The following is a 19,305-nucleotide window of genomic DNA, read 5'->3' on the forward strand; positions in this document are numbered from 1 at the left end:
AAATGGCTCTCAGAATGTTTGCTTTCTTTACCTTAAGTTCACGCAGCATTGCTTTCATATCATTCTTGATCTAAATAAAGTCAAGCAATCAGTAATGATGTAATGATGAAAATACAAGTAATGAATAGGAAAAAAGAGAAAAGTAATTGATATAACTGCTACTTAGTGGGTTCCCTTATTTTTCTTTTTTTTTTTTTGGCCGCACAGCGCAGGAAATTCCCTATAACGGTTGCTTTGGATATAGCTTTCTAAGACTGCAAATTGCCCACTCCAAGACCCAGGAAAAAAAAATCACTAAAACTCTTAGCAGGGTCATTTGCTTCATCAAATGATGAGTTACTGCCATCAGAGCAGCAGCCCTCTAAAAACCCAGATCTGGTCTTTAAAATAGGGCCCTCTGATGTTCGGCTGTTATTTTTACTTCTTTGGTGCAGTTAGGTGCCCACTGGTTAAGCTCACAGATGCTGGGCCTTGGCTTGAGCTGGTGCTGCCCCCAGGATGAACTTGGCATTGAGAAGCATTCCCAAGATGAGCAAGATGCTTTGGAAAAACAGAGAGAGAGAGAACAGTGCCACTGCTGTTGACTAGGGGCAGAAAGGACTTCAGGAAAATTCCCAGAAAAACTGAATATGCTGGAAGATGCTGTCTGAAGCTGACCTACTAAGATTTGGCAAAGGAATCTAGGCTGTGTGTGTGTGTGTGTGTGTGTGTGTGGTGGTGAAGGGGGCAGTGGAGGGGGTGATTTGCAGCTGAGTTGGCAGCAGTGCTGAGGGGCATATTAAATGTTATTTCAGTTATTTCCAGTTCAATAAATATTTATTCTTATCCCACTGGATGTGCCCTATGTTGAGCTGCCAAAAATGTAAAAGACCCTGAAGAGATAATAGTTGTCAGGGTAATATGATATCCACATTCATAATTATAGTTCAAAGAAGATTATAGAATGGCATAAAAGAGTTACAACTGGGACTTCCCTGGAGGTCCAGCCAAAACAAAAAAGGAGTTACAACAAAGGTTTACAAAATGTACAACAGAAGAAAAAAAAAAAAAATCAGGGAACACTCCCTAAAAGACAAGGCATTGAAATGTACAATAGAGGAAAAAAAAAAAATCAGGGAACACTCCCTAAATGACAAGGCATTGAATGGAGACCTATTCAGGCCATTATTTAAATAGGAGAAATAGAGGAGAATGACCCAAGGAAGGAGAAGAAAAAAAGTACCAAAGGCAGGAATACAAGGCGTGGTTTTTCTGGAGTGTTCCTTTCGGGGAAGGCAGCCATGGGAATTGATTAATCAGTGATATTGATGTGATTTTCAACAGGGATATGCAACCATCCAACGTGCCACGTTGAGATGTTTGTATTGAATAATTCAATAAGCTATTGAAAAATGTCACTGAAGCTTTTGGAATTGAGAAGTTATTCTTAGAAGAAAAATATGTCGAGGGTTAGAATGTTTTGAAGAGGGCGACTTGGGCCAGAGAGACCACATGGATGGGTCTAACAATCTACTTGAGAGATGGGCAGGATGGGCTGGAGTTAGAGCAGTAATGACCGGAACCGGTCGGTGATACTCCCTGGAAACCTATCACACACACAATGTACAGAATGTGCTGATCAGGTGTTGGGGGTTGGAAGAGGAGACGTTGGCTGACATGGAGGACAGCAGTGCCTGTCCCAGAGGTTCTGGAGAAGGGGGTTTCTGGTGAGTAGGGCAATGGAAGTGGGGGCACCTGAGCAGGTGCCAGTGGGGCCCTCAGGAAGAGATGCCCAAAGGCCTGGGAGGAACGCAGAGAGGGCCTGGGAGCACGATGCAGGGTCATGATTCATCAGGACAGGAATGGTGATGAGCCTGGAGGCCAGTGACATCACAAAGGGAGAGAGAACAGCAAGGGCCAAAAAGCAAACTGGGGAAAAGACCCGCAGGGGTTGTTTACTGAAAACTTCACTCTCCCTAGTTCTGCATTTCACTGAGAACAGTGGCTCTAAAATCAGCTATTACCCAAGTCTCAATTCAGTAGTTGGTAACCGAGAAATGAGAAGAACAGAATCCATTTAAATATAAGTTTCCAAAGAGGGATTATAAGAGCATTTGCCCTTTAACACTTCTGGCAACACATGGTAGCTTTTTCTTTTTCTTTTTTCTTTTTTTTTTTTTTTTGTGGTACATGGGCCTCTCAGTGTTGGGGCCTCTCCCGTTGAGGAACACAGGCTCCGGACGCGCAGGCCCAGCCGCCATGGCTCATGGGCCCAGCCGCTCCGCGGCACGTGGGATCCTCCCGGACCGAGGCACGAACCCGCGTCCCCTGCATCGGCAGGCGGACTCTCAACCACTGTGCCACCAGGGAAGCCCTGGTAGCTTTTTCTTAATGTTGAAGTTATTGCTCAAAGTTCTGTGACTTTGAGTCACATACAAAAGTATTGTCCAAAGACTGCTGGCTTCAGATAATCGTCTCTTCGTGGCACTTTTACCCTATCTGCCTTTTCTGAGTACAAACAACGTTTAGAAAAGAGTGATTCTAGGGACTTCCCTGTTGGCACAGTGGCACAGTGGTTAAGAATCCGCCTGCCAATGCAGGGTACACGGGTTCGAGCCCTGGTTCAGGAAGATCCTACATGCTGCGGAGCAACTAAGCCCATGTGCCACAACTACTGAGCCTGCGCTCTAGAGCCCGTGCTCCACAACAAGAGAAGCCACCGCAATGAGAAGCCCACGCACGGCAACGAAGAGTAGCCCCCATTCACCTCAACTAGAGAAAGCCCATGTTAAGCAACGAAGGCCCAACACAGCCAAAAATAAATAAATAAGTTTATTTTTTTTAAAAAAAGAGCGATTCTATACATTGAATTGAGGATGGGGGCAGAACACCAGATTAGAAATAGGATGATCTGAATTTGTGCCCATACTTTGCCAATTACTAGCCAATCAATGAATCCAACAAACATTTAGAGAAGGTATATATCCTACCGGGAGATTAGGTTACAAAGCCAGTATGTACAGGGATGACAGCATACAGTCAAAATTCCTCTGGAGAAATCCTTTGGGAATATGCCGTGTTAAGATGACACAGAGTCTCTCCCTAATTCCAATGCTGACAATTTTCCTTTTAATCTTGGTCCAGATGGTGGTTTCTTCTTATGAGCACCAGATGAAGAAGTTAATTTGAGCTGAGGGGCCATGTTATGAGATGCACACTGTATCTTTAAGATTCGTGAGCATGGGAACCAAGACCCATCATGCTTACTGTGGACCCCAGACTCACTGGGTGGAACGGAGGGCGGTGGAGGGATGGCCATTTAGACTTACATACACTGTGAGTGTGCACGTGTGTACGTGTGTGTGTGAGAGAGAGAGAGAGAGAGAGAGAGAGAAAACAGTTGAGTTTGTGCAAGTGGAATGACACCAAGGAGCCAGGGCTCCACTGCTCGTGTGCCAGGCGTTGTGCCAGGAATGAGGAAGAAGAAATTAGCAGGTGCTGCTACCACCCCTGCAGGTCAGTCTGGAAGGTCACTAGGAGCACAAACACAGCATTGCAGGCTCACTGGAGTACAGTGTGATACAGGGGGATGGAGTCCACAGGAGCGAGAATTAGGAAAGGCTCTTTAGAGAATATGACTCTAAGCCGAATCTTCAAAGAAATGTGCATGCCAGTCAGAGGAGGGAGAGGGAGGAAGAGCGTTCTAGAGCATTCTGGAGGGGAGCTGGCATGAGTCGAGGCGGGGAGGCTGAAAGTGGCACATTTGAGACCCACGAGTTGTCTGGTACAGCTGGTGCGCGGTATGGGATGGGGGGCGGAGCACAGGGCGAGAAGGTGCTGCAGAGGTCAAGGGGCCACACTGCAATGAGCTCCCTTCCAGCAAAGGGGCTAGGACGTGAGGCTGTATGTGACGGGGATGCACAGGAGGTTTCTAAGAAGGAGAGAGACGTGATCATGAGACCGACGCACATTTTTATCGCGCTCATTCTGGCACTATGGAGGATGGATTAAAGCAGGCTGAGAATGGAGTCAGGGAAAGTAGTTAGAAAGAAATCAGGCTACTGTAGGAGAGAGAGGAAGAGAGAGAGGGATGGTGGCACCAGCCATGGAAAGGAGGCCAAAAGCCAGATCCCGGTACCTGGCAGGATCACTAACCGTTTACCCGGTACCTGGCAGGAGCCGAGCCCTTGCACACATCCCCTTGCGTCTTCGGCCCACAACCCTATGAACCGGGTGCTGCCAGGTCAAGGCATCCCCGCGACCGTCACACGAGGGCCTCACCCACGTCACGCCAGGTCCAGCCCTCACCCCCGCCCCCTTGGCTGCTTTTCTGGCTCCTGAACACATGGAGCCCTTGCTCACCTCAGGGCCTTTGCAACCTCTCATCCCTCTGCCTGGGACCTCCTTCTTGTTCCGATGGCTTGTTCTCATTTTGGAGGTGCAGTTCACGTGCTACTTTCACTAAGAAGTAGGTCCCTTCCTGCGTCAGCCTGCTTGTCTCCTTCATAGCACTTAGAATCTCTAATTATCTTATCTGTCTACTTTTTACTGCCTGTCTCCTCCTTCTAGAATACTCCATGAGAGTAGGGGCCTTATTTGTCTTATTCACTATTATATACTTATTCACTATTATTTCTCAGTACCCAGCACAGTGTCTAAGTGCTCAATAAATATTTACTGGGGTAGGGGGAGGGATATATTAGGAGTTTAAGATTAACATAGACACACGACTATATATAAAATAGACAACCAACAAGGACCTACTGTATAGCCCAGGGAACTACACTCAATATTTTGTAATAACATATAAGGGAAAATAATCTTAAAAAGAATATAGAGAGAAATATATTCATATATATATACGTATATATGTATATATATATGAATCATTGTAAACCAACTATATTTCAATAAAAAATAAATTTATTGAATGAATATCCATTTTACAGATGAAGAAAATAATAACAGTAAGAACAATAAAAACTAACACTCAATATATGGGCTGGGCACTGGTCAAACTCATCTAAACCTCACAGATTTGATGTAAATATCATTATTTCTCCCATTTTATAGATGAAGAAACGGAGGCTCCCACATTTAGGTAACTTGTCCAAAGTCACAAAGCTTGTAAATGGCAGAGCAGAGATTCAAATTCAGGCAGTCTGGCTCCAGGGTCGAGCTTTCAACATCTATGCTACACGGCTACTCTAAGACTGGGCTTTCCAGTCCTCGGGTCACAAGGCCGGCGATGGAGGAGCTAGGATTCCAACCTGGTCCTCTCGACTCTGGAAACCAAGCTCCAGGGCTGGAGGGATGGGGGTGGTGAGAACTGAGGAGAGAGAAGCCGGCCGGCAGGTCTAAGCTAACAGAGGGCGGTGTTGATTGAGGGGCACACAAAGGCGAGCCTGGGTTGAGTTCTGAGCGTGTAGAATCCCAGGTGCCCGCTGCACTCTCTCCTTTACTGTGCTTCCGGCTTTGGGAGCAGGACACGTCACTCAGCCCCTCTGATCCCATCCTCACACTTGTAAAATGTGAATTTAGATACCGACCCAACGGGATTCTTGCAACGATTAAACTGAGATAACGCAGACCCACGGGCAGATGTTCATAAACATTACTCTCCTGATCTTTTCTGTACCTTCGGCTCGCACGGAAAAGCCAACGTTTTCAGGAAGATGGGCTAAGTATCCAGATGACACAAGGAACAAGAGAGAAAATTCCTGGGTGGGTCCAATTATATAATCATTCCCCACGCTTAATGAGACTTAGAATTAGCTAAGTTTCATCTTCTGAACACTTGCTGTTATTGCAATAATCAAATGAAGAATTCATAAAACTAGGTTCAATTTAATCTAAGCTTACCACATAAATCTTACCTCTGCTTCCCCCTACTTCCCCCTAGATGTTTATTTTCATTCTTTTTTTTTTTTTTCTTTTCTTTTGGCTGTGCTGCGTGGCTTGCAGGATCTCAGTTCTCTGAACAGGGATCGAACCTGGGCCCCAGCAGTGAAAGTGCTGAGTCCTAACCACTGGATGGCCAGGGAATTCCCTCTTTTCATTCTTATTTCTTGCTAGGTATATGCAATATTTGTCTTTGGACAAGCCACTTATTTTAATCTTAAATTTCTCATCTGCAAAATGGGAACAACAGTCCTCCCCTTAATAGAATTCTTATAAGAATTAAAGGAGATAATGTGTTAGAAATTCCTTTGCAAACTAAGTACTATCCAAATATAATAATTATTATTAAAAAGAAATGTAAAGGTATATTTGTATAAAATTATCAAATTTATATTAATATTTATTGATATACTTATTATTTATATATATAAATAAAATATAATTTTATTTAAAATGTTTTTATGACGGACTTCCCCAGTGGTGCAGTGGTTAAGAGTCCGCCTGCTAATGCAGGGGACACGGGTTTGATCCCTGGTCCAGGAAGATCCCACATGCCGCAGAACAACTAAGCCTGTGTGCCACAACTACTGAGCCGTGCACCACAACTACTGAAGCCCGCGCACTTAGAGCCCATGCTCTGCTACAAGAGAAGCCACTGCAATGAGAGGCCTGTGCACCACAACAAAGAGTAGCCCCCGCTCGCCGCAACTAGAGAAAGCCCGCGCGCAGCAACGAAGACCCAACACAGCCAAAAATAAATAAATTTATTTTAAAGAATAAATACATTTAAAAAAATAAATAAAATGTTTTTATGAGGGAAGAGAAGTATGCTTATTGAGATCATGCCTTTTCCACAATGGTAATTTAATTAGTCTTCTCCAAGTTATAATTGCCCAAGTGCTGAAAACTGTTATACCTCATTAAATCTTGTCCTTCTAATTGAGGTGGAGGTGCTCACTGAAACCCCCCTGCCTGCAGGACCCGGAACCACCTTGCAGTGGGCGTGTGCTTTTGTCTGGCAGGCATCACGGGCGAAGAACCATCCTTCACCATAGCCTGCCCTGAACTTTTAGCTCGAGGGTGAAAAAGTGACCCAAGAGAAGCTGGTCAGCATTCTTCCTGCCCCTGGTTTGTTTAGGGATAGGGATTTGGACCGAGAAGGACCAATCTGACGACTTCCCTGAGCTGTTGTTGGAACTATGAGGAAAAAAAAACCCTTTCTTTTCTCTTGGGAGTGCCGGCTGTGAGAAGCAAGCAGCTGGAGCTACTTCTGGGCCTCTCTGACACCACGTGGGGAGGTCCAAACTGAATAAAGTCAACCCAGTGACAGGCAGACAGACAGATAGAGTGACCAGTTCAGACCAAACTGGGACTTCCCTGGCTTTAGCATGGAAGGTCCCATGCCCAAGACCCCCCTCAGACCTGGGCACACAGGGACGGTTGGTCACTTCACAGAGACAGAGTCCCGCATATACCGTTCCAAGCCTTGATCCAGCTTTACTCGGAGGCCCTCCTTGGGCACCTCAATTCTATGACCCAGTAAGTTCTGGGGTCTGTTTAAGCAACTTTGAGTTGTGTTTCTGTCACATGCAACTCAAAGAGTCATAACACATGCCCAAAGAATGTCCACATATAAGGCGCAAAGTTAAAAAAGCAAAAGAAATCAAAGTAGGAAACAAGCTATTTTTAGCATTGAAACATGAGGAAATGTGATCATGTGGTCCTTTCTGAAGTTGAGGTAATTTATTTGACAAAGGGGCTCCGGAAAAAAAAAAAAAGAAGTATACAAAATGGAAAAAAGAAGAGGCAAATGAAAACATTCTTATGGAACAAAAACCTCATGGCATGAGAAAGGTCAGAGAAACACATGAGCAAAAATCCAAAAGAACAAGCTTAGGCAGCGAGGGGAAAAACGGAGCTGAAGTCAAAGCATGGAGCAGTTTTGCCTTTTCTTTAGAGACAGACCCACCGTAAAGTGGGACAAGAAGACAAGTGAGCCACGGAAGTGGACTGTGAAAAAACTGGACCAGCAGAGGCTTCTGCAGATCCTCAACAATTCCACAAGACTTAAAGCAAAACATCTCAATGGTCTCTGGCACTCCGCCCTGGGGCAGGTAGGCCAAAGCAAATGCTATGGGAATAGTAATATGGGAGCTTTTCTTAAGGTGACATACAGCAGTGATTACAAAGACTGGAGAAGCTGGAAAAGCTCAGCGTGCACCAGAATTCGTACAGCGTGCATATGACAGAGCCGCATGCCAACCCTAACCCTAACCCTCAAGCGATGAGTGAGAGAAATTTGCGCTCCAGAAGGGTTTCCTTTGAGAATATGGCCAGAAGGCAGAAATCTAGACAACCCATCTGTACACAGCCACACAGAATGGAATGATAACCACTCTTTCTGGCCTTCCCTAAAGAAGGATGTGAGACTGGGGTCCCCAAGGGACATGGCCCGGCACCATTTCTATATCTAATGCAGTTTGGAAAAAACGTAAGTGTTGAAAACCAAGAGAGAAGTCATTTTCTCAATAGAAAGACAACATAAAAAAAAAAAAAAAACCATGTGAAGATATGTGATTTAGTCTTACCTCTATGAGCATATTTTCTATTGAGTCTCTATTTATTTATTATTTATTTGCTGTGCAGCAAAGCATGTGGGATCTCACTTCCCCAATCAGGGATCAAACCCACACCTCCTGCAGTGAAGGCACGGAGTCCGATCCACTGGACCGCCAAGGAATTCCCGAGTCTCGCTGATTTTAAACTATTCTCATTTTGTTGTCTGATTATCACCTAGTAACAGGGTACCAATCAGGTTCTTGGTCTTGGTCCTCTTGTGGGTGTTTCAGGGAGCCTGATATGACTGTGCAGGGTCTTTCTAACACAAACACTTTAATTTAGGATGTTTAGGATAAAAACAGAAAGGAACTTTGAGGGAGGCAAGGAACTGCACCATCTGAACTCGCACATTTGCAAAAATGTTTACGCTGTATTTACCGAAGGACTTTTCCCCTTAAAACATGACACTGAAAACAGAAGACGTGATATGGTAAAAGGTTGTCTGGTAATAAAGAACCAGATTCACGCACCAAATCCTAAATCACAAAGAGCGCTCAAGTGGAAAACCACTGGAGGGACTGGAGCATGTGACTGAATTCTGCATCGCCTTTGAAGATGGGGAGGTCCATCACTGGGGCTAGAGCATGTGATGGCTTGTTTTCTTTAAATCACTTGTAATTCAGGAAGGGCCCACCTACAAGCAGGATATGTTCCTGCTTGCTCCCTGAACCAGGATGCCATCTGGAATGTAACAGAGGAAGGAGGCAAGACCCTAGGAAATGTCACGTTATTCTGAAAAACATCCCTTGCAGAACCAGACCACTGAGGTTCTCTCAGCGGAGCTCTCGTCTCCGATTTCCTACAGGGGTCATGAAAGGCATCTGCCAAGGCTAAGGGGCAACAAGATTGTTGGAGTCTAGACTCACCTCTACGAGTGTACTTTCTATTGAGTCTCACTTTACTTATTTATAAATAAAGGCATTTTGGCCTTTCTACAAATTCTCAACAGCTGCCTGCTAGGTGTTTATGTGGTTCTGGGTATTGTGTCCTCTGCAAAGAAAGGCATATGGAGGAATGAAGAGGATCTTGCCTCCTGGGGCCCTTAGTTTGTAGCTGGGGTGATTGGAGATTCCAAGAGGCTATTTATATGGGGTCATACTGTGGCTGAGAGAGGGTAGAAGCCAGCGAGTCACCCCACAAACCTACAGCAAAAATGGTCTTGTCTCCTGCCTCATCTATTTCACCAGGGCTGGAAAGGAGAAGGGGGTAAGGGAAAAAAATGGGGGGTAAGAGATTATTTTTCCTCGATTTTGTTAAATTGATTTGACATTGATAAGACTGACCATCCTTCTGCAAACCAAACAGACATTTAACACTAACACAAACCCATGTTTTTCTCTTTTTAAGAAACGACAATTCAGGCTTTTGTGAAGTTACGAACTGCCTTCATTTTAGTACGATACCTATGGAACCACGAGGCTAGTATCAAATCTTCATAAATCCTAAGGGAATAGTGAAAATAGAAAGGGAATATTTAAATATGAAAATCTGCCTCTAATTACGTAGTGCTCACCGATTAGATGCCAATGATGGAAACAACAGATAAAAGGTGAAAAGATGTCCACAGGAAGAGGGAGGTCAAGAAAGAGCTTGCAGAGTGCGAGAGCAAGCCCTGTTCACCAGGCCAGTCACCCTGGGATTCAGAGACCAAACACGGTATTTTCCAGAGAACGCAGCCATGTTTATCGCCCAGCAGGCCCCACCCTGCTGCCTGAGAGCACCTACCAGTGTTTCCAACTTGGCAACCCCCCAAAAACCAGAACAATGATTGCTTTTCTCCTGCTATAATAATGCTGTCGAGTTCATCAGAGATCCATTTTGTACTTTTCATTGAGTCCAAAGCACGCTGTTTCCTTCAGAAGAAACCCTATCATGTTTTATATAGTTTTAAAAATAATTGATTTGGTCCATTAGTACAGATAGAACTGTTCTGGTGAGAAAGGAAGGAGCTTCTCCTGGAATCTCATTATTTATCTGAAGTTAAAATATATATTTTTTTAAAACTTCACACCTGTGGTATAGTACATGCATGAGTCTAAGTATTTCTCTGCTCACGGGGTCTTAGGGAGACAGCTGTGGTGCCATAGTAATGTCTCATGCTTTGCCACTCATTCATTCATTCATTTTTATCGAGCATGTGCTATGTGTTCTACTCATGGAAGATACGGCAGTTAACAAGATAGAAAATGACCCAACTTCACCGAGCTAATACAGAGGAGGCCAAGAACAAATCCATGCAAGTAAGCAGATAGGATATTCCAGATGATAATAAACTCTTTGAAGGAAAAAGGTGGGGTGGTCAGCTCAGCTTCTCTGAGCTGATGACCTTTGGCTGATAAGAGGGAGCCTGTGAAGGTCTGGGGGTAGGTAGGGGAGTGGCCAAGGCAATGGCCCTGGGGTTACAGCAACTCTGACAAATCTGGGGGAAAGAAAGAACACCAGCGGGGATGGAGAACCATAATACCGATTGTGGTTAAAGATTTAATAAGATGATGAATGCAAAAGAACACGATGAACTGCAAAGCAATACCACTAAAAGGTACTATTTGGCTTCGTCAGAATACTGTATTCTAAAGAACATCATTCTTTAGATGTTTAGAGTTTATAAAGGATGCAGGTGAAAACTATATATTTCAGTTTTCATCTTCTACTTCTAATAAAAAGGAGCTGGCTCTCGAAAAGCCCTTTCAAGTATGGCACGTTGCCTTCACGTGAAATAGGAAATCCCACATACCTGGAATCCTATTAAGCGTCACCCAGAAATGTTCATCCGGGCTGAAGGTGTCTTTGGACCACTGGAGCAAGTCAAGAGCCCGTGGGTCATGGAGAACAAAGTTGGTAAACTCTCTTGACAGGGCAACGTAGGCAGAACCGAAGTAAATGGTGAGATTGTGGGGAGGAGGCGGTTTCAGTGCTGTGGTTCTTATCACATAGGAAAGCTCTTTGCCCAGGTGCTCTCGGTGGACATATTTAGTCCGTCCAATTGCGTGAGCTGGAGGCAGCACCCCTGGGGTGATGTTTTTCCCTTTAAATCCTTTCAGATACTGAACTATCTCCCTGTTGGTTTTCAGGGGGAAATCTTGCCCACAGGTGTTGATGGCGTACTTCCACGGAACCTCCAAGGCTGCAAGATCCTTGATGCAGTGCAAGTCAGCCTGGAGCCTGGAGATCCCACCATAGACCACGGGTTCCATCTTGGAAGCCAGAAAAGCATTCGGGAAGCAGCTCAGTAATTGCTCCACTGCATCTTTAAATTCAACTGTCGCTTTCTCATCCACGTGAACACAGTAGATATTCTGAGGCATGTAAATAGCTCTGAAGAGCCTTGCAAAGGTGTCGAAATTGTGATGGATGACCATGATATATGCCAAAGGAAATTCAGCTTCTTCTTTAGATAACGGCGCCGTGATGTAGTGGCTTTGAGCCAGGTATTCCTTGCAAGAAGACGTCTCATAGATCGTGAGTTTGTTTCTCCAGAGGAAAGGTGTTTTGCCACTGATAAAGGATATGCAAACTTGACTCAGCATCAAAGTGTCCGAGTTATTTAGCCTCTGGAAGCCTTGTTCGCCCCCAAAATTGAACACATAGAACACGATAAAAATGATTACACAAGAGACAGAAACTATAAAGAGGTAACGCATCAATGAAGGCATGCCTCCAAGAGGAGATTTCAAAGACCGTGAAAATCTAAGTCCTCTCCCAAACTTACTTTTTTCTCTGAGTTCTTATTTTGGTGCATACTCCAGTAATTCGTGCCCTGAAGGAGACACTGTGAATTCATCCGGTTTCATCCCGGGAATCCAGCGGCTGGCGCACTCCCCATGCTGATAGAGCTACTGATCCCGCCTCGTTCTCTGCCTTTCAAACCGCCTTTGTCTACATCCCGGTAGCAGGTTGCTTAAGCCCAGCCTTTTTCCCTCCCTCTGCCTCCCTGCTCGCAACGGCTGGCTGTTTCACTAAAACTGTGGTTTTAGTCTCCTTTTCCCCTGCAGATTTAGTTTCTCAGATCTCTTTTGCTTCATTTCGGAAGGTTCCCCCTCCCCACCTTGTTACTGTCATTCAGGGAATTAATACAGTAAGAACGAAAGCTGAAATGATGCGTTCTGGCAGGCGTGCAGTTTCCTGCTACTCATCCGACAAGCTGCGGCACTCCCCCGCCCCCAGCACTCCCACCCCCACCCCCCACCCCCTTGTTGCTCATGGCGATGAGCCACAGCCTGGTCCCTCGACTCTTCGAGCACACTCCACGGGGTATAATGTTGCCTCCGTTCTCAAATATGCCGCTTTAGTGAAAAAATGACTGAAGTGACGAGAATGAAAATTTAAAAAAAAACCTCATCCACCGGGCTCTTTTGTAATGCTTTCTAGCCCCGCCCTACTCTTTTTCTTTCTCTTTTTTTGGCCCTACCGCGAGGCATGCGGGATCCTAGTTCCCGGACCGAGGATTGAACCCGAAGCCCCTGCAGTGGAAGCGCGGAGTCTTAAGCACTGGACCGCCAGGGAAGTCCCCGGCACTCTCTTTTCTAAAACAAGAGCTTACCGGGGTTCCAGTCCTAGGGGATCTGAAAGTGCAAGGCTCTGGGATCTGTGACTTTGCGATTACGTCGTGACAGCCCCTCTCCTCCCACCGTGTGCTTATCATAAGGGTTGAAACGGAGCAGGACCCTGTGGGGTCCTCCCTGGTACAAATTCTTTCCGTGCCCCCCCCCCCCCCCCGTTTCTTGTTTGTAGGAAATAGGTTTCTTTCAGGCTCCTGGACGTTCCCTGAGCTCCAAAGGGCAGCTTCAAACAGTTGCTAATCAGGGAAGGGAGGGGATGCAGAAACAAGGGAGGAACAGCCTAGAAACAATACTGCAGCCTTGGGGCAGAGTCCTGGTTCTTCCTCAAGGGATACACACAACAATATCTGAGTTCTGCGGGAACTAAGGCCTCCACCCAGGTGGAGGATGGTAACTTCAGGCTGAGGGCAAGATCCCTGGAGCACCGCCCTGCTACCTGGCCACCAGCCAATCAGAACAAAGTCACAAGCCCTGTAGCCCTCACCCCAAATTTTGCCCATTAAATACTCCCCCCAAAACCGTCGGGGTTTTAGAAAACGAGCCACCCATCCTCTTTGTATTGCCATCTTTACAATAAATGCTGCACTTTCCTTCACCACAACCCGGTGTCATTAGATTGGCCTTACTGCCCGCCGGCGAGCGGCCCTGAGTTTGATTTGGTAACAGGATGTTGGGGTCCAATGAACAAATGCCAAGCTACATCCCCTGATTTAGATGAGACCTTAAAACTTCACCGGAAAGCACTCGAATCCTGGCACAAATGATGTTCGGATAAGGGCACCTAGAGCGCATTCAGGTTTTCACTACCCAGAGAACATCATCTAATACTCAGAGAAGTGCTTTATACCTGCCAGGTTAAGCCTGTCAAATCACCTAGGAAATGAATGTTCTTTGCCCCTATTTGTAAATAGCAGAGTTTTGAAGCTCTTTAACTTACAAGGTTCTCATCTTCAACCTTTTATTTTTCCAACCAGCTTTTTTTTAATACAGATCAACATATTTTACTTATGATGGCTTCTAACATACCCATACAACTACTTCATGCCTTCCTGTTTCACTTTCCCTTTGAGGTGAACGTAACCCCTCTGAGCCTCCATCCTGTAGCAGTAACTCACTGTCGGAGACTGAACACCCACCCCCCACCCCTCAGCCCCCGCATGAAGAAAAAACGTCCTTTAATGCCCTTTCTCTCCTCCTTTTTGAAAAGGCTCTACCCTGCTATTAATGAAATTAATAGAACAATATGCTTATTTCTTGTTTTCAGCAGAGGTATGAAAACCAGCGCTAAGCCCCTGCACTTCAGCTGAATGACACATCACCTCCTGAACCACGGTAGGTTTTCATTCTAGCTTTTATTACTCCTATTTTTCATTATTCCAGCTTGTACATTATTTTTCTCTCTCCTTACTAAATTCTCCTCATTCTCTAAGACCCATCACAAATAAACTCTACATAGAACCCACCTTTGGCTTTTTATGCAAAGTGGAAAAAAGTAAATGGAGCCCTTAACTGGACAGAGCAGATCAATCTAATTCTTAGTGTTCCCATGGAGCAGAGCAAAGAGAATGACTCTGAAAATATGATAATGAATGATAATGGTAAATGATACGAAAATGAATGATAATGGAAAATTCAATCCCAACCTTCCTTTTTTTCCCAAATAATACCTTTAAATATCAGGTTATAGTCTATCCTATTTCAACACAACAGAGAGTAATTTCAGTATCTAGTTTGGCAAAGACTTTTTGGCTTAGAGTGAATATTAAAATATTTTAAATATTTGCAGTTTGACAAAGTGTTCAGATACATGACAATGAGGCCAACAGAGTCCTGTTTACATTATTATTTCCAACTGGCCAACAACAAGGGGTTCAGATTTATACAGGCTTAGGCACTGACATTAATAATGTTACTATATTGAGAAATACAGACATTAGCCAGATTAGGAACTTTCATCCTATTTGTTTGGTATTCAATCCGTTATTTAAAACAACACTGTTTGAGTGTTGAAAATGTGGCTCTTTTTCCTGTCTGCCCTTTTGGCTGTCCTTGGGTATTGAAAAATGCCTACAGGAGAACTTTTTTAAAAACCACTTGTAAGAGGGGAAGGCCGTTACCTGTTCCCTTTCCTTCCTAATAGGCCACGTGACCTGCTTTTCCAGCACAGACACGAGGCATTTGTTTGCTGCTGAGACTGAACCGCTCAGCCTTCCCTACCTGCTCGTGACTGCAGGCCAGCACAAGACTGACGCACCTTTGGCTCACTTTGGAAGCAGTTATTCCCGAACTAGACGATTAATCAGGCTAGACGTGTTTGCCCTCTCCGGGCCGCCTTAAAAGCTTGCTTCTCCTTCCATTCAGAAGCCTTTATTGTTTTTTACATCATTTAATAATTTTTCTGGGAAACCTCCTACACTGATGGTGGGAATGTAAATTGGTGCAGCCACTGTGGAGAACAGTACGCAAGGTTCTTAAAAAACTAAAAATAGAGTTACCATATGATCTGTAACCCCACTCTTGGGCAGATATCTGGAAAAGACAAAACCTCTAATTTGAAAAGGTACATGTACCCCAGTGTTCATAGCAGCACTATTTACAATAGCCAAGACATACATGGAAGCAACCTAAATGTCCATTGACAGATGAATGGTTAAAGATGTGGTACACACACACACACACACACACACACACACACACACACACACACTGGAATATTACTATGCCACAAAAAAGAATGAAATAACACCATTTGCAGCAATGTGGACGGACCTAGAGATTATCGTACTAAGTGAAGTAAGTCAGACAAAGACATATATCATAGGATATCACTTATATGTGAAATCTAAAGAAAAAAGGATACAAATGAACTTATTTACAAAACAGAAATAGACTCACAGACAAAGAAAACAAACTTATGGTTACCAAAGGCGAAAGGAGGGGGGAGGGATAAATTAGGAGTTTGGGAATTAACATATACACACTAATATAGAGATAATCAACAAGGACCTACTGTACAGCACAGGGAACTATATTCAATATCTTGTAATAACCTATAATGGAAAAGAGTCTGAAAAAGAATAAATATATGTTTATGTCTAACTGAATCACTTTGCTGTACACATGAAACACTGTAAATCAACTGTACTACAACTTAAAAAAAAAAAGAATTTTTCCAATTATGATGCTATCTAGAGCACAGCTCCATAATGAAGAGGGTATTCTTTTTGTGAAATACTGGAAGACTCAGAATCTCAGTGAAATAAAGAAATAATCAAAGGGGGAAAGGCAAGCCTCAGCACCCCTAGGCTTTCTGTGGCAAGGGGCAAGGTAGCAGTCGCCTGACTCTGGAAGGCCTACAGAAGGATGAGTTGAGGGAGAGGCACGTGAAGTCCGCTGCCTGCCAGGCTAAGTCACACCCTTGAGGAAGGCGGCAGCTGGTCGTAAGGAAAATGTCATAAAAGACCTTGCATGTTGTGCTGAGAAACTTGGACTTCACCTTGTTGCCAAAGGAGCACCACCTAAGATGTTAGGTCGAGGAGCTCCCGGGCAACAAGTGCCAACTGGAGGAGGAACAAGACCAAAATAAATCATGGTGGAAAGTACACATCAGCCGGTAAATGCATAAGGCACATGTCAACGATAATAACAGTAGCAGTATTACTACTGACCAGACTGACTGACCAGATAGATTAAATGACATTAAAAAAAAAACAACTTTTAATCAAATTTGTGGAGGAAACCATGGAAGATGTGCTTTGTCTTGTGTGTCATTAACACCCACGATTACTAACAGGGCATGGTGCAAAAACGAGTAAGTAAAGCCTCTTAAACTAGGAGGTAAATGTGCTAGTTATGCCTCAGTTAACTACATGTCCTAGAAACAGTTCGAAGGCTCTTACAGTCGAGGCTTTAGTCCTGTAGATATTCACAGGACTTCAGATACTGCACTGAGTTTTTTCTTAAATAAAGAAATAAAGATAGGGGAAAGATTTAAAGTCCCAAGGTCACTAAGGAATTAATGGACTGGGAATTAGTAGAAAGTCTACTTTGTATTATTATTTTTCCACTCCTTCAAACTAGTAGTGAGAAATACGTATGTTGCCTTCTTTATGTCATTTATTTATTTTTAAATGTGTTGAATGAATGAATGAATGGAGTCCACATCCCCCATGGTTCCAGGTGCTCATGGATAAATGTTCTTTTAACTGGAATTGGGAACAGAGCAACGGGTACCTTTTTTTCTGACAAACAAAAACTCTGACCAGATTGATTAAATGACATTAAAAAAATCACAACTTTTCATCAAATTTCTGGAGGAAACCATGTAAGACGTGCTTTGTCTCGTGTGTCATTAACGCCCACGATTACTAACAGGGCATATGGTGCAAAAAACCAGGAAGCCTGGGCTCTGGTCACTTTCTACCTTTAGCCGATTATGTGCTCTTAGGCCCCTACTCGCTTCCTCTTTATAAAGGATGTTCTCCCTGGTCCCTCCCAGCTTTTTAAAATGAGCTACAATTCAGTCTGTTGTAAGGTGAATCGCTAAGGCAGCAGTGGTGGAATCCAGGCAGTATGGGTATGGCCCCTATCCTGTAGGAGCGTATACCTTCACTAGGATTCAAAATACATACAGCTGAAAAGATAACCAACAAAACAGGAAAGACTATGGCTCAGTTCCAAACAAGAGGATGTCCACCAAATGTGACAGGAACTCGGAGAGGAGAAACAGTTCCCTCGGAGGCAGGGTGGTTAGAAAGGGCTTCCGGTGGTGAGACACAGACACCGAGAAGGCATTCCAGTTGGAGAAATTACGAGTATGCAAGAACCCAAGAACAAGAAAGCCCAAATGTGGAGAAACTTCACAGGGAGGCTGTAAATCTAGAACTTCTTTGACGTGTCAGCAGATAAAAACCTTCCAATCGGTGAACTACGGCCTCAAAGTACCAGGCATGTTTAGAGGGTGAGAGTAAAAGGACTTTTGCCCCCTGTCCCTCCCACAGCTCACCAGCTGAGCCAGGGCCTGGCACACGGTGTGCTCAACGCTCGGGAACGGGTCCAGAATCATCTGGGCATTTGAAAGTGCAATTTTCAGCTATGGAAGAAGGAATGTTGAAACCCACGTCTGCCCACTTTTAATTTATATGTTAGAACAGCATAGGCTAGGAGAGCCATCCATGATTTTTTTCTTTTTGGCCACACCATGCAGCATGTGGGGATCTTAGTTCCCTGACCAGAGACTGAACCCGTGCCCCTGCAGTGGAAGCGCAGAGTCCTAACCACTGGACCACCAGGGAAGTCCCCATGATTGTTTTCTTTTAAGCCGATTTCTAGCTATCTGGAGGTGTGATTTTACGGTACAAATAGTGCTTTTTTCTCTCTTCCCCCTAGCACACGCCTGTACAAGGACCTAACTACAAATGTACCACATCAGCACTGAATTCTATTCATAAGTCCTCATGCATCTTTCCTTGGTTTAATTCCATGTACTAATGCAAACTTCATTATACCTTCATAATTGTTCTGGGACTTGTTATTCCATTCTCAATTAATTGCTATCCTGGAGTTGAGAAAGAAACTGAGGAAACACAGGCTTGAGCAAAAGCTAGATTTATCATGTTAAAATAGTGAAAAGGGCACCAAAAGGACTGGGTCTGATGAAGTTTTTGTTGACGTGGCATGGAGAGGCGAAGTTATATCGGCAGAAAAGGTTAGGTAAATGAGGTGAGATGGTATCATTTCTTGGTCTCACTGCTGGCTGCTCTTTGGAAGGTCATTTTTGTGTGGTTTGCATTGTTACTGAAGCAGGTCAAATGACTCAGGGATTCATTCCTTAATTATAAAATATAGGATTTTTTTATTATTATTTTTTATATTTATTTATTTATTTGGTTGCACTGGGTCTTAGTTGCGGCATGCACGTGGGATCGAACTGTGCGCCCTGCATTGGGAGCGCGGAGTCTTATCCACTTCGCCACCGAAGAAGTCCCTATAGGGATTTATTTTTTTCCCCTGGAACTAAGAGTATTTCACAAGAAAGTAAAGAAGGGTGATAATCTAATCCACTTTGGACAACCGGTTAAGTTATTCTGTTCTGGGTGGCTAGTTGGTTTGTAAATGAAGCCTTTCATTTATTTGTCTATATCTATCTATCTATCTACCTATCAGTGATGATTACGACGCTAAAGAGAAGAAGAAGATTTTTCCGAAGCACAATCTTTCACTAAAACAACAATTCTCCCATAATTGA

The 19,305-nt window shown here is 44.1% G+C and overlaps 1 protein-coding gene across 6 annotated transcripts in view; it reads right to left on the bottom strand.

Annotated features, from left to right (window-relative positions):
- The window catches only part of GCNT2 (glucosaminyl (N-acetyl) transferase 2 (I blood group)), a 123,922-nt gene that overhangs the window by 45,648 nt on the left and 58,969 nt on the right, over positions 1 to 19,305 (bottom strand). For 4 of the 6 annotated variants that reach the window (XR_004352112.1, XM_032648053.1, XM_032648056.1 and 1 more), the window contains exon 3: positions 11,234 to 12,058. The exons of 1 other annotated variant lie outside the window; for it this stretch is intronic. Coding sequence is in view for 4 of the 5 variants with exons in the window: in XM_032648053.1 (XP_032503944.1) it covers positions 11,234 to 12,058 (825 nt within the window). In the remaining variant the exon portion in view is untranslated. Of the gene's footprint in view, positions 1 to 11,233; positions 12,614 to 19,305 lie in introns of those variants that run through there. One more of the 6 variants, XM_032648059.1, reaches the window with a different exon arrangement.

This window comes from Phocoena sinus, chromosome 11, assembly GCF_008692025.1.
Source record: "Phocoena sinus isolate mPhoSin1 chromosome 11, mPhoSin1.pri, whole genome shotgun sequence".
Lineage (NCBI taxonomy): Eukaryota > Metazoa > Chordata > Mammalia > Artiodactyla > Phocoenidae > Phocoena > Phocoena sinus.